Source organism: Oncorhynchus kisutch, linkage group LG18 (assembly GCF_002021735.2).
Source record: "Oncorhynchus kisutch isolate 150728-3 linkage group LG18, Okis_V2, whole genome shotgun sequence".
In the NCBI taxonomy this organism is placed as follows: domain Eukaryota; kingdom Metazoa; phylum Chordata; class Actinopteri; order Salmoniformes; family Salmonidae; genus Oncorhynchus; species Oncorhynchus kisutch.
The window spans coordinates 21,598,568-21,612,308 of NC_034191.2; the positions used below are offsets into that span (position 1 = coordinate 21,598,568).

Consider the following 13,741-nt stretch of genomic DNA (forward strand, 5'->3'; position numbering starts at 1 on the left):
AGAACAACAGCAAAGGACCTTGGGAAGATGCTGGAGGAAACAGGCACAAAAGTATCTATATCCACAGTGCAACGAGTCCAATATCGACATAACCTGAAAGGCCGCTCAGCAAGGAAGAAGCCACTGCTCCAAAACCGTCATAAAAAGGCCAGACTACGGTTTGAAACTGCACATGGGGACAAAGATCGTACTTTTTGGAGAAATGTCCTCTGGTCTGATGAATCAAAAATATGACTGTTGGCCATAATGACCGTTGTTATGAACACCATCCCAACCGGTAAGCACGGGGGTGGCAGCATCATGTTGTGGGTGTGCACTTAACAAAATAGATGGCATCATGAGGTTGGAAAATTAGGTGGATATATTGAAGCAACATCTCAAGACATAAGTCAGGAAGTTATAGCTTGGTCGCAAAGAGGTCTTCCAAATGGACAATGACCCCAAGCATACTTCCAAAGTTGTGGCAAAATGGCTTAAGGACAACAAAGTCACGGTATGGGAATGGTCATCACAAAGCCCTGACCTCAATCCCATAGAAAATTTGTAGGCAGAACTGAAAATGCGTGTGCGAACAAGGAGGCCTACAAACCTGACCCAGTTACACCAGCTCTGTCAGGAGGAACGGGCCAAAACTCACCCAACTTATTGTGGGAAGCTTGTGGAAGGCTATCTGAAACCTTTGACCCAAGTTAAACAATTTCAAGGCAATGCTACCAAATACTAATTGAGTGCATGTAAACTTCTGACCCATTGGGAATCTGATGAAAGAAATAAAAGCTGAAATAAATCAATCTCTCTAATATTATTCTGACATTTCACATTCTTAAAATAAAGTGGTGATCCTAACTGACCTAAAACAGGGAAATTTTACTAGGACTAAATGTCAGGAATTGTGAAAAACGGAGTTGAAATGTATTTGGCTAAGGTGTATGTAAAGTTCCGACTTAAACTGTATGATGAAATCCTGGTAGAGAAGGAAACAACTTAACAAATGAACAACGAAACAGCACTGCAAGTAAGTGAAAGAAATAGGTTTTGTTTATGTTTCACTGGTAATGGGGACATATGTAAATGCCAACAAAATAACATTTTGGTGAGTGTGGTGTGTGTGTGTGTGTAGCCTTTATTTAACTAGGCAAGTCAAACAAGAACAAATTCTTATTAACAATGACGGTCTACCCCGGCCAAACCCGGAAGACGCTGGGCCAATTGTGCGCTGCCCTATGGGGACTCCTGGATGATGGCCTTCGAGACAGAGTTTCTCTGTCCAGTGTCTGTGTTCTTTTGACCATCTTAATCTTAGCTTTTTATTGGCCAGTCTGAGAAATGGCTTTTTCTTTGCAACTCTGCCTCGAAGGCCAGCATCCAGGAGTCACCTCTTCACTGTTGACGTTGAGACTGCTGTTTTGCGGGGACTATTTAATGAAGCTGCCAGTTGAGGACTTTAGTGAGGTGTTTGTTTCTCAAACTAGACACTCTAAAGTACATTTCCTCTAGCCCTGTTGTGCACCTCCCACTCCTCTTTATATTCTGGTTAGAGCCAGTTTGCGGTATTCTACGAAGGGAGTAGTACACAGCGTTGTGCGAGATCTTCAGTTTCTTGGCAATTTCTTGCATGGAATTGCCTTCATTTCTCAGAACAAGAATAGACTGAAAGTTTCAGAAGAAAGTGCTTTGTTTCTGGCCATTTTGAGCCTGTAATCGAACCTACAAATGCTGATGCTCCAGATATTCAACTAGTCTAAAGAAGGCCAGTTTTATTGCTTCTTTAATCAGAACAACAGTTTTCAGCTCTGCTAACATAATTGCAGAAGAGTTTTCTCATGATCAATTAGCCTTTTAAAATTATCAACTTGGATTAGCTAACACAACGTGCCATTGGAACACAGGAGTGATGGTTGCTGATAATGGGCCTCTGTACACCCATGTAGATATTCCATTAAAAAAATGTGTTTCCAGCTACAATAGTCAATAACAACATTAACAATGTCTACACTATATTTCTGATCAATTTGATGTTACTTTAAATGGACAAAAAAATTGCTTTTCTTTAAAAAACAACAACAAGGACTCCAAACTTTTGAGCGGTAGTGTACATGAAAAGAGAAATGTGGGCTTGATATTGTTGGCGTGTGAAAGGAAGGAGAACAACACTGTAGTGGTGACCACAGTCCACAGTCTGTTCAACAATTCAACTGAAAACTGAAATTCAACTGAAAACACTGAAACAACCACCGCTTGTCTTTGACACTACGCCCTAGACCTTGCTGTGTTTGAATCTTTTTTAAACTGCATCTTATTTCTGTTGACAGTTTTAAACCAAAAGCACAAATACAGAAAACAAACACGACTGTATAATTGAACAGAATGAGTGATAGCGACAACTGAAACACTTCATGTAACAGGATTCAGCAGCAAGGCGGCCAACTACTTTCACGCCATCTCTACAGGAGTGATAGGCAGCTATTTATTTAACAGAAACTTCCCAAGAGCACAGCATTCAGTACTGTCTGTAACAAACTATATGACAAAGACAACTATCCCAGAGTGCATATTAAAATGAAATTTTAATATGCATTGAAACATCCAACATCCAATTTGTATTGAAACATCCAGTGCTCAAATCACAAACCACTCTTCTTCCATCACTACAGACTTTGCTCTGTTAAAACAAACAGGATGTCATTTGTCATCAGACCTCAGTTTCATAGCTCTCACTTCCTGTCAAGTGAGGCAAGCAAAGGTTCTGTATTCTACCAGGCTGTGGCCTCGCAGCCTTCTACAGCGGTTGCTTTCTGGGCTTCATGTACACCAAACTATGGGGACCTCTCCCAACTGAGACACACCAACTCATACAGGGTTTCTGATTTTTGTGAACTTGGAGCAGGTTAAGGCCGGCCAGGATTCGAGGGTTACATCCTGTGTAGGCTCAGGTGAGTACAACCAACTTTAGGGTGGGTGATGTAAATATAAATGGGTTATTGCAGGATCTGTGGCTCTAATGAGGACATGTGCAATATGCCAGATAATGTGCAAGCAGTTGTGAACAAAAGCCTTTTAAATACAGAGTTGTTTGTGGGATGTGGGAGTTTTAAATGGTAAGTAGGAGGGAAAAAAGCACATTATACAAACACTATCACTAATGTAAGCTAATCAATACCGATTGGACAAAGACATCCTGATGTGAAACATTATAAGCCATTCATTCTTAGAAATGGGACAAAAACAGAAAATATTGTTTGATTCCTCCATTAAACATTCTGATCGTATTAACAGATCACATTTACTCTAAATATTGTATGCCTACTTTCAATTGTAGTTGAGGAAGGAAATGCCAAAAGTGGCGATCACATTTTACCACACAGCCCTTTATGCTAAAATGTTGCTTGTTTCCTCATGGTACAGCGCGTTTGTAGATGCAGTAATGATAGTTACTTTTCTTCTTTTCATCCATCAGTCATCAGGACACAGCAGAATTCAGATGTTAACAGGAAACAGCAATGGAGGGAAAGCGTCTTGTTATTGTGTCGTTTCTGTGGATGCTGCCACGGGGACTGAATGGCACAGTGACACTTCAACCTAACCTCCACTCTACCAACTTCAGAAGCAGTGAGGTTACTGCAACTTCGGACAATAAAGTTTCACTCTTAGAAATGGCTCAAGAGCCCCTCAACAACGCACCGGATGAAGGACAACATAGCACTGTAGCATCTTCAGTTGAGTTGAAGCTCACAGTGAAAAGTGAACCACAGACTTCAGACCAGGTGTCGACCAGAAACATTCTCAGCCACGATCGGCCTTCAATGCAGCCTTTGCGTATGAGCACAAAGAGGAACTCCCAGTCACCCCGGGACAGCCAAATAACCAGATATAAAAACAAGTCTACGGTGGAGATCACAGCAGATGGAGCTCGGGAAACTTTGCCCGCTATGTGGAATCAACCTCTGGTAAGGCAAGTTACACCCTCCGGCAAGGACGAAGTTAGTCCAACAGCATCACCTAGACCTTCTGAGTTGTCCACTCAAACAACCTCACCGACACCAAATCAACCAACAGAGATCCAAACGGGGCCTATTCCGTCCAATTCTCCAATTTCGCAGTCCAACGACTCCACAGACAGGAACCGACCCACGCCAACTGTTGTTGGATTTGGAGTGACACCGACTAGAGCGGAATATACTTTGAACACAGGTGGAGAGGCTCAACTATCCAGCACCGCCTCCCAGGCCCCAGTCACAAGCAGGAGATCAACCCCTTCACACCCCACTGAAAGAGGTCCAACAGGCCCATCTGAGCTGCCTAGTGCTGCCACTTCCCCCACCACCCTACCTCCATCTACAGCCATGACCAAATCTTCAACCCACGTCTCCACTCCATGGACGTCGACCAAGCCTGCAAAGACCCTTGCCACCACTGAAGCCTCTGTTACTTCTAGTGTTGACGTTACCAGCAGCAAGGGTCAATCCACACCAATGGTCCCCACTAAAAAAGAAGTTGCCACTGCCACCACCACGGCAAAAAAGAAACCAAAGCCTCCGACAAAAACTGCAAACAAAGACAAGCGAAAAAAGACGGGGAACCATGGCACAGCGGTGGCTGTACTGATTGGTGGGACGCTGTTCATGATGCTGGTGGGTTTCGGGGTCATCTTCGTGAGGAAGCAAAGACAACAGAGGATCCAGCTGAAGAACACAGCCTGGGCAGGCCCCTCTCCGTTTCTGGACGGTGGAGTCCAGTCTCAACAGGATTATGACGATAGTGGTGATGTCCATCTGAGGGGCTCCAATGGAATCTCCTTCTCTGGCTTCCTGTCTCAGCAACTCTCCAAGAGGTTCTCTCTGATCCAGGATACTGACCAGGAATTCCAGATGGGTGAGATTCCGTCAGGAAGTACATTTGGAAGAGAGACGGTTTCAGATTGTTAAACCGTGCAACGGGACTGCTGCGTTGAACAAAGAAAATACTGAGGAGGTACAACTTCCAGACAACTCGTCATCTCCTCCGCCACCGACGTCTTCAGCGACCACTGCCACAGCACCCACCCATGACCATCAGCCTCCTTCCTCCTTGCAGGATGTTGATCTGGGGTCAGACAATGCTCCCAATCGCTCTTCCTCTCCCTCTCATACGCCACCAGATATCCCAGAATCTGTTCCTCCACCACTGTTGGGTGTTCACCTGCGTCCCCCCTCAGACCAGGCCAGCCCCCCTCCACCAGAGAGCACATATTTCCCCATCCCCCCAGACCCGCCTTTACCCATCTCCAAGCAGTGACAGATCGCAAAACTCAATCTCCTCCCCCACCACCCAACAAAGGAAACCACTTTAACCAAGAAACTAAACTGATGCTTATCAGTGTTTTGCTTCCTCTATCTATACCTCTATCTGATGAAACATTGATGAAATGGATCTTCAACTAGGCTTATAGCCATAGTTTGATTGTGAAAACCAAGCTAACCCTCTCCCTATTTAACAGGATAACTGACATTGGCCACAATAAATCAGCTTTTTTCCCTATGATCTTTCTTTGGTATGAAGGCAACCAAACGTACACTCAGAAAGCTTTCCCAAATGTTTTGATTCAAGATGTGGATACTTTTCAGATCCATTTGAATTCTGTAGCAGTGATAATTATTTCATGCTACAATAATTGCTTTTCTCCAGTGTACTTTTTGGAGAGAATCACACAGGATGTAAAGGCCTAAACATCAGCATCATACCCAGTGGTGAGATAATTCAGAGAAGGATGCACTGCTAATGTAATTGTAATATTTTGTGTGTGTGTGTGTGTGTGTGTGTGTGTGTGTGTGTGGCAAGTGAACATTCTCAGAGCACAAGTCAAGTCAATGAAAACAATCTACCCAGGCTGAAACATTCACGGTGAAAGAAGAAGTACTAAAAATAAATGAAACGAATGGGTGAATTATATAATTAAACTGAGGAACAATAGATAGAATGAATGTGAGAAAGAGTGAGCAGGGAGTTAGTCTCTCAGTGGGGCTGGCCCAACACTGTTAGTCAGTGCCTTACTGCAGTGTTGCAGTTGCTCTCAGTGTACTTCAGAGCTGTGCAGCAGTACACTAACAGTAAAGAGAGACAGAAAGAGGGAAATGTCAGACCCACAAAAAATGCGTCAATGTCTCATTGTTAGGAATTTTATGAATAATGACTAAACAATATCTACCTTTAAATATAACTATAACTAATTAAACTCTACCCTGTTTTACAATATCTGATTAAATAATGTTAGTTCCTAAGAAAGAGGTTATGTAGCATGGATAAGGGGTAATTGGAAATGATAACCATTGTGTAGGAAGGAATGTGGGTGTGTGTGTCTTAAGTAAGAGGGTCATTAACCTATGTTTGAATCGACTCAACTATAACTCTGTGGTGATCACTCTGTGGCGGTTTTCCGTATCTGGAACTGTCTGCTAAAGTGGTAATAAATTATGGTGAAACTTCAGGAGTTAATCCAGATATATTGTGTGTCATGTATGTGCGCTAGAGAGTTGTAATGAACTTTTGAACCTGCTTTGTCCTGGTCGAGAGGAGGAATGACATTTTAAAACCTATGACGTCATATGTGAAATATAAGCTGTTGTACATGGTTCTCGGGGCAGCGCGCTCTCGAGAATAAATGCTATTGGCTAATTTTGATAGACTGGTCTCTGTCGATTTTATGCAAATAAGGATCTTACAAATTCTTAGAACCAGACAGAGTGATTATAATTGAATTGGTTAATGAACACATAGGAATGATTAAATTCCTTTGACACTCATCTGAAGAGAAACCACAGAAACAAGATGGGAGACGGAAAGCAACCACCACACCCAATCACCTACACATACTTGTCAACAGGAACCCACCAGGTACAACCCTAACTCTGTAAACAAGGGCACCCTCATAGACGTCATCCTGACCAACTGGCCCTCCAAATACACCTCCGCTGTCTTCAACCAGGATCTCAGCGATCACTGCCTCATTGCCTGTATCCGCTACGGAGCCGCAGTCAAACGACCACCCCTCATCACTGTCAAACGCTCCCTAAAACACTTCTGTGAGCAGGCCTTTCTAATCGACCTGGCCCGGGTATCCTGGAAGGACATTGACCTCATCCCGTCAGTTGAGGATGCCTGGTCATTCTTTAAAAGTAACTTCCTCACCATTTTAGATAAGCATGCTCCGTTCAAAAAATGCAGAACTAAGAACAGATACAGCCCTTGGTTCACCCCAGACCTGACTGCCCTCGACCAGCACAAAAACCTCCTGTGGCGGACTGCAATAGCATCGAATAGTCCCCGTGATATGCAACTGTTCAGGGAAGTCCGGAACCAATACACGCAGTCAGTCAGGAAAGCTAAGGCCAGCTTCTTCAGGCAGAAGTTTGCATCCTGTAGCTCCAACTCCAAAAAGTTCTGGGACACTGTGAAGTCCATGGAGAACAAGAGCACCTCCTCCCAGCTGCCCACTGCACTGAGGCTAGGTAACACGGTCACCACTGATAAATCCATGATTATCGAAAACTTCAATAAGCATTTCTCAACGGCTGGCCATGCCTTCCGCCTGGCTACTTCAACCTCGGCCAACAGCTCCGCCCCCCCCGCAGCTCCTCGCCCAAGCCTCTCCAGGTTCTCCTTTACCCAAATCCAGATAGCAGATGTTCTGAAAGAGCTGCAAAACCTGGACCCGTACAAATCAGCTGGGCTTGACAATCTGGACCCTCTATTTCTGAAACTATCTGCCACCATTGTCGCAACCCCTATTACCAGCCTGTTCAACCTCTCTTTCATCTCGTCTGAGATCCCCAAGGATTGGAAAGCTGCCGCAGTCATCCCCCTCTTCAAAGGGGGAGACACCCTGGACCCAAACTGTTACAGGCCTATATCCATCCTGCCCTGCCTATCTAAGGTCTTCGAAAGCCAAGTCAACAAACAGGTCACTGACCATCTCGAATCCCACCGTACCTTCTCCGCTGTGCAATCTGGTTTCCGAGCCGGTCACGGGTGCACCTCAGCCACACTCAAGGTACTAAACGACATCATAACCGCCATCGATAAAAGACAGTACTGTGCAGCCGTCTTCATCGACCTCGCCAAGGCTTTCGACTCTGTCAATCACCATATTCTTATCGGCAGACTCAGTAGCCTCGGTTTTTCGGATGACTGCCCTGCCTGGTTCACCAATTACTTTGCAGACAGAGTTCAGTGTGTCAAATCGGAGGGCATGCTGTCCGGTCCTCTGGCAGTCTCTATGGGGGTGCCACAGGGTTCAATTCTCGGGCCGACTCTTTTCTCTGTGTATATCAATGATGTTGCTCTTGCTGCGGGCGATTCCCTGATCCACCTCTACGCAGACGACACCATTCTATATACTTTCGGCCCGTCTTTGGACACTGTGCTATCTAACCTCCAAACAAGCTTCAATGCCATACAACACTCCTTCCGTGGCCTCCAACTGCTCTTAAACGCTAGTAAAACCAAATGCATGCTTTTCAACCGGTCGCTGCCTGCACCTGCATGCCCGACTAGCATCACCACCCTGGATGGTTCCGACCTAGAATATGTGGACGTCTATAAGTACCTAGGTGTCTGGCTAGACTGCAAACTCTCCTTCCAGACTCATATCAAACATCTCCAATCGAAAATCAAATCAAGAGTCGGCTTTCTATTCCGCAACAAAGCCTCCTTCACTCAAGCCGCCAAGCTTACCCTAGTAAAACTGACTATCCTACCGATCCTCGACTTCGGCGATGTCATCTACAAAATGGCTTCCAACACTCTACTCAGCAAACTGGATGCAGTCTATCACAGTGCCATCCGTTTTGTCACTAAAGCACCTTATACTACCCACCACTGCGACTTGTATGCTCTAGTCGGCTGGCCCTCGCTACATATTCGTCGCCAGACCCACTGGCTCCAGGTCATCTACAAGTCTATGCTAGGTAAAGCTCCGCCTTATCTCAGCTCACTGGTCACGATGGCAACACCCATCCGTAGCACGCGCTCCAGCAGGTGTATCTCACTGATCATCCCTAAAGCCAACACCTCATTTGGCCGCCTTTCGTTCCAGTACTCTGCTGCCTGTGACTGGAACGAATTGCAAAAATCGCTGAAGTTGGAGACTTTTATCTCCCTCACCAACTTCAAACATCAGCTATCTGAGCAGCTAACCGATCGCTGCAGCTGTACATAGTCTATTGGTAAATAGCCCACCCTTTTCACCTACCTCATCCCCGTACTGTTTTTATTTATTTACTTTTCTGCTCTTCTGCACACCAATATCTCTACCTGTACATGACCATCTGATCTTATATCACTCCAGTGTTAATCTGCAAAATTGTAATTATTTGCCTACCTCCTCATGCCTTTTGCACACATTGTATATAGACCCCCCCTTCGTTTTCTACTGTGTTATTGACTTGTTAATTGTTTACTCCATGTGTAACTCTTTGTTGTATGCTCACACTGCTATGCTTTATCTTGGCCAGGTCGCAGTTGCAAATGAGAACTTGTTCTCAACTAGCCTACCTGGTTAAATAAAGGTGAAATAAATTTAAAAAAACAAATTAGATGTTAAATGCTCGTTGTTCATCAATCACGTATTTATGCAATAAATCCAATTATGGTAAATACTGGTGTGAATTTGTGTACTACATTAGCCTCATACAGTGAGGCAGACTACAGGCTCAATGGTTAACGCCAGGCTATAATTCATTCTGCTGGGTGGTGATTGAGGAAAGAGCATCATCTGCCTCCACCACAAGCCAATCCCCCACTCCACCCGCCCCTGCCACTCAGACGCCAGCCACGGCACCTGCTTCATCCCTCCCTATAAAAGAGCATTGCCTGGAAGATACAGCCATCATAAATCCATTCCCCCCCCCCCCCCCCCCCCCCACCCACTACTCAAATTCACAACTTCTTCCAGGCATATTCTCCAGCTGAGTACTAAAAGGGATATGTTTCTATTGAAAAATTATTGTAGAACTCCCTGTATTGATACTGCCACAGACATGAAAGAAACACAAGAGAAGTAGAGAGGAAGCAGCACGAGAAGTAGCTAAACTTGAGAATAATTTCAGTCCTGTTTCATTCTAACTCTTTACACATCTGCAGTTCTAAGTCTGATGTAGATTTCAAACCACCAACTCAAGTCTGTCATATCAGGCCTGTCGGGGGTCAATCTTAATCTCCAACACAAACAGATGCCATGTTCATCTCAACACAGTCGGTTCAATTTGCAACAAACAGAATCCATGCCATGTTCATCTCAACACAGGTCAATTCGTTCTACTATCATGACAAGCTATTGTAAGAGTATGACTTTTAGTATGACTATACATATTTTCTGTGCTCATCATTCTAAAACAATTGCATGTGCTGTGACTACCGTTGGTTTTCACACAAGTAGATTGCAAGGTGGGAAACCTTGCAGCAAAGGGGGCCGGCACTGTGCTGCAATCCTCCATTCCTCTCCCCCTCCCTGCCTCATTAGCAGCAGAGGGGGCCGGCACTGTGCTGCAATCCTCCATCCCCCCCTGCCTCATTAGCAGCAGAGGGGGCCGGCAGTGTGCTGCAATCCTCCATTCCTCTCCCCCTCCCTGCCTCATTAGCAGCAGAGGGGGCCGGCACTGTGCTGCAATCCTCCATTCCTCTCCCCCTCCCTGCCTCATTAGCAGCAGAGGGGGCCGGCACTGTGCTGCAATGCTCCATCCCCCCCTGCCTCATTAGCAGCAGAGGGGGTCGGCACTGTGCTGCAATCCTCCATTCCTCTCCCCCCCCCTCACTTGTTCTTCCTCCTCTATCTCCCTTTCAGACTGCTCTTTCCTTGAGCACAGTGCTGCATCAAGAGCCTGCAGAGGAGCGGTGGAGACTGACTGGCGCTATCGAGGGCACCCTGCTCTGGCATGCCAGGAGGACGCCATAACCAATAAGAGGGGATTGAGACAGAACGAGAGAGCCTGCCCACCACTGACCAGTGCCAACACAGCACTAGAGAGAGAGCGAGAGAGAGAGAGAGAGAGAGAGAGAGAGAGAGAGAGAAAGAGGGGGGAGATAGAGGGAAGAGAGGTCCACCTTCACCAGTGAAAGAAGAAAAGCAAGGGAGAAAATAGAAAGCAAGTGTACAAGTGAGGAAGATATTGAAAGAAATTAAAAAAGACCCCAAAAGAGAGCCAGCGCAAAAACAGAGTAGAAATAGAAAGGATGCAAGAATATTGACAACTAACACCCCCCAGATTTGACTTGACAATCACTCTCTCCACTCCGCTGCTCAGAAAAAAAACAGGGGGGAGCGAGTGAGAGGGCTGGCCGAGGGAAGGAGGAAGAAAAGAGCGAGATGACGGACTGAAGCAATGGAGAGGATAAGGTGAGTGACTAATGGCATGGAGAGAAAAACGTTAGGAGAGACGGGTGTACATGCTAAGACATGCACACATGACAGGACACAGTGCTTCACAGAGCAGTGATGTATTTGATTCTGTACCACATTAGCTCAGTGGACTGCAGCAGGGTGATTTGTCGCTGTCAGTCTACTGCTTCTCATTAGAGACTTACTATATGCTTCTCTCTCTCAATTTGGTATGTTACTATTGCAACTATTCTTATACAGGTTAAATGCAACCTCAGACTAACTTGCAGTATGCCATGACCTGAACAAGTTTCTAGAGAGAGCTCAGCTTATTATGTAATGCTATTAACCTGCGACACATGTGTTTGGCAAGCTCTTCTTAACACACACACACACACACACACACACACACCCCAGATAACCAGTAATTTGTGCCAGAGGTGACAGGACACAACACAACTGTTTGTGTGCGTGCGTATGGGATCAAGAGTGTGTGTGTGTGCCGCCCTAAATGAATTCAGCCGGCTCTTACTGCAGTATTTCCGAGGTCCTACCCGCTGGCAAGGCATCAAGCTTAACGGCACACAGACTGACTGGGGCCCTTGTAAACTGCATCAAAGCTATTAGATATATCAGTCTGACCCTCAACGAGGACGGTTAGCATATAGCCTGGCGATACAATGATATACTGTTATAAATGTCAGAGGGGTGTTAATGATGTGAATGGGAACGATAGGGAGGAGAGGGGTATGGGAAGGGAGAGGGCTCTGGTTTAACTAAGGTCCAATCTACCCAGCTGGTTCCCAGTCATGACTTTCTTCAGGTTATGAATAAGGGTGATAATGTAGCTAAAATTCCACCAACTACCGTTCTCTAGCAATCTATGTTTAAAAACTAGCATGCTGGCAGATACCCATAGACCTCCAGTCTTCACGCTATTGCTAGACAGCATTGGCTCTCAAAACTACCTCTAACTTCCTTCATACTGGACACAGAGACATAAAAATGGTATCCACTAGTTCAATTGACTTTAGTAGGGCTGTCCCCGACAAAAAAAAAATCTTGGTCGACCAATCGGTTGGACGTAATTTTAAAACGTGTATTTTTCCGTATATAGACACACGCTATGTTTGAATAAATTAAACTATATGTAGGCTACTGAGCTTGTCTGATGCTTTAAGCACTGCGATTTAAAATTAAGACACAAATTACAAGAGGGAGCCAGAGATCAATAGAGCCTAACCGGACAACAAAAACCTGTTCCCGACCCTCCTGCCACTGCTGCTGGCCTTAGCAGATTCTGTGGTTATGCTCCATCAGTTGCCAGGCTACACCAGTGGTCGGCAACCTTTTCCATTTGAAGTGCTAAGTTACCTTACCATTTCTACTGATCTGCGTGCCAGTTTTCACATGCACATTTTCATGGAACAGTTTCATTTCATTTATAATAAAGTCGTCATCTCATAATCAATTTAATGTGGTTAATCAAAATACTATCTAAATGAAAATGATACAAATCTAAAAGTAACTTCTATTGCCAATATGTAAAAATAACCTACATAAAAGACATCACTTTGAAGCCTGCAGGTAGAAAATATCCAGATAAGAATAAATATCCTATAAATCACATTGGCTATGAATGGCCTGTTTGCAAGGAACTTGAAACATTGTATCAACTATTAATAGCCTGTTGTATTTGTGCAACGGATAAGAAGCAATCAGGTAGGCCTATTTTATGATGTTTCCACCGGATAGAGCATGACATTTCTTTCCCCTTTCACGTGAGTGGTTATAGAAAGGGAGCTGGAAAGATGTTTCAAATAGGCTACATTGAGGAACTATTGTCATTCTCAATGGGATGTAAAAACAGACTTTGTTTACTTGCTGTTTGAGGTGAAGAAAAAATGACTGAGAAGCTACACAGTGTTGGTGAGTTAAGACAATCAGAAATAGTATCAGATCCCCAAAACGGGCACACTTAACCTACATACATCTGCGTTCAGGCCAGGTAGCCTAGGCATACTTCTATGCATGTCCTTACTCAACATTGACAGAAGCACTCCAAACAAAAGACAATGAATAAATTGACAACTCATAAATGAAATAAACACAAACTTGTAGCCTAGGCTGTGCGCTCTGCAAACAACATGTCCAATCCTACAATACAACGGTAAGACTGTAATAGTAATATATTGAATGCATTAACAGAAATGATTGTATCCAAACAAACATTGTAGATTCAAAATTAACGGTAAATGTACTACTGGTGATACTGGTGTGCCATCCCCATGTCCTCAGCAATGGATTGGTCCACTGAGACAGGCCTCCACAATGGATTGGTCCACTGAGACAGGCCTCCACAATGGATTGGTCCACTGAGACAGGCCTCCA

General features: G+C 44.7%; 2 protein-coding genes across 5 annotated transcripts in view; one reads left to right on the top strand and one right to left on the bottom strand.

The window, feature by feature from the left end:
• Nucleotides 1–13,741, bottom strand: part of LOC109909468 (neurofibromin) — a 115,402-nt gene that overhangs the window by 51,295 nt on the left and 50,366 nt on the right. The window lies entirely within an intron of this gene.
• Nucleotides 2,695–6,657, top strand: LOC109909232 (mucin-5AC). The gene is made up of 2 exons (XM_020508292.2): nt 2,695–2,933; nt 3,458–6,657. The coding sequence occupies exon 2, from the start codon at nt 3,501–3,503 to the stop codon at nt 4,923–4,925; it is 1,425 nt and encodes a 474-aa protein (XP_020363881.1). The 5' UTR covers nt 2,695–2,933; nt 3,458–3,500; the 3' UTR covers nt 4,926–6,657.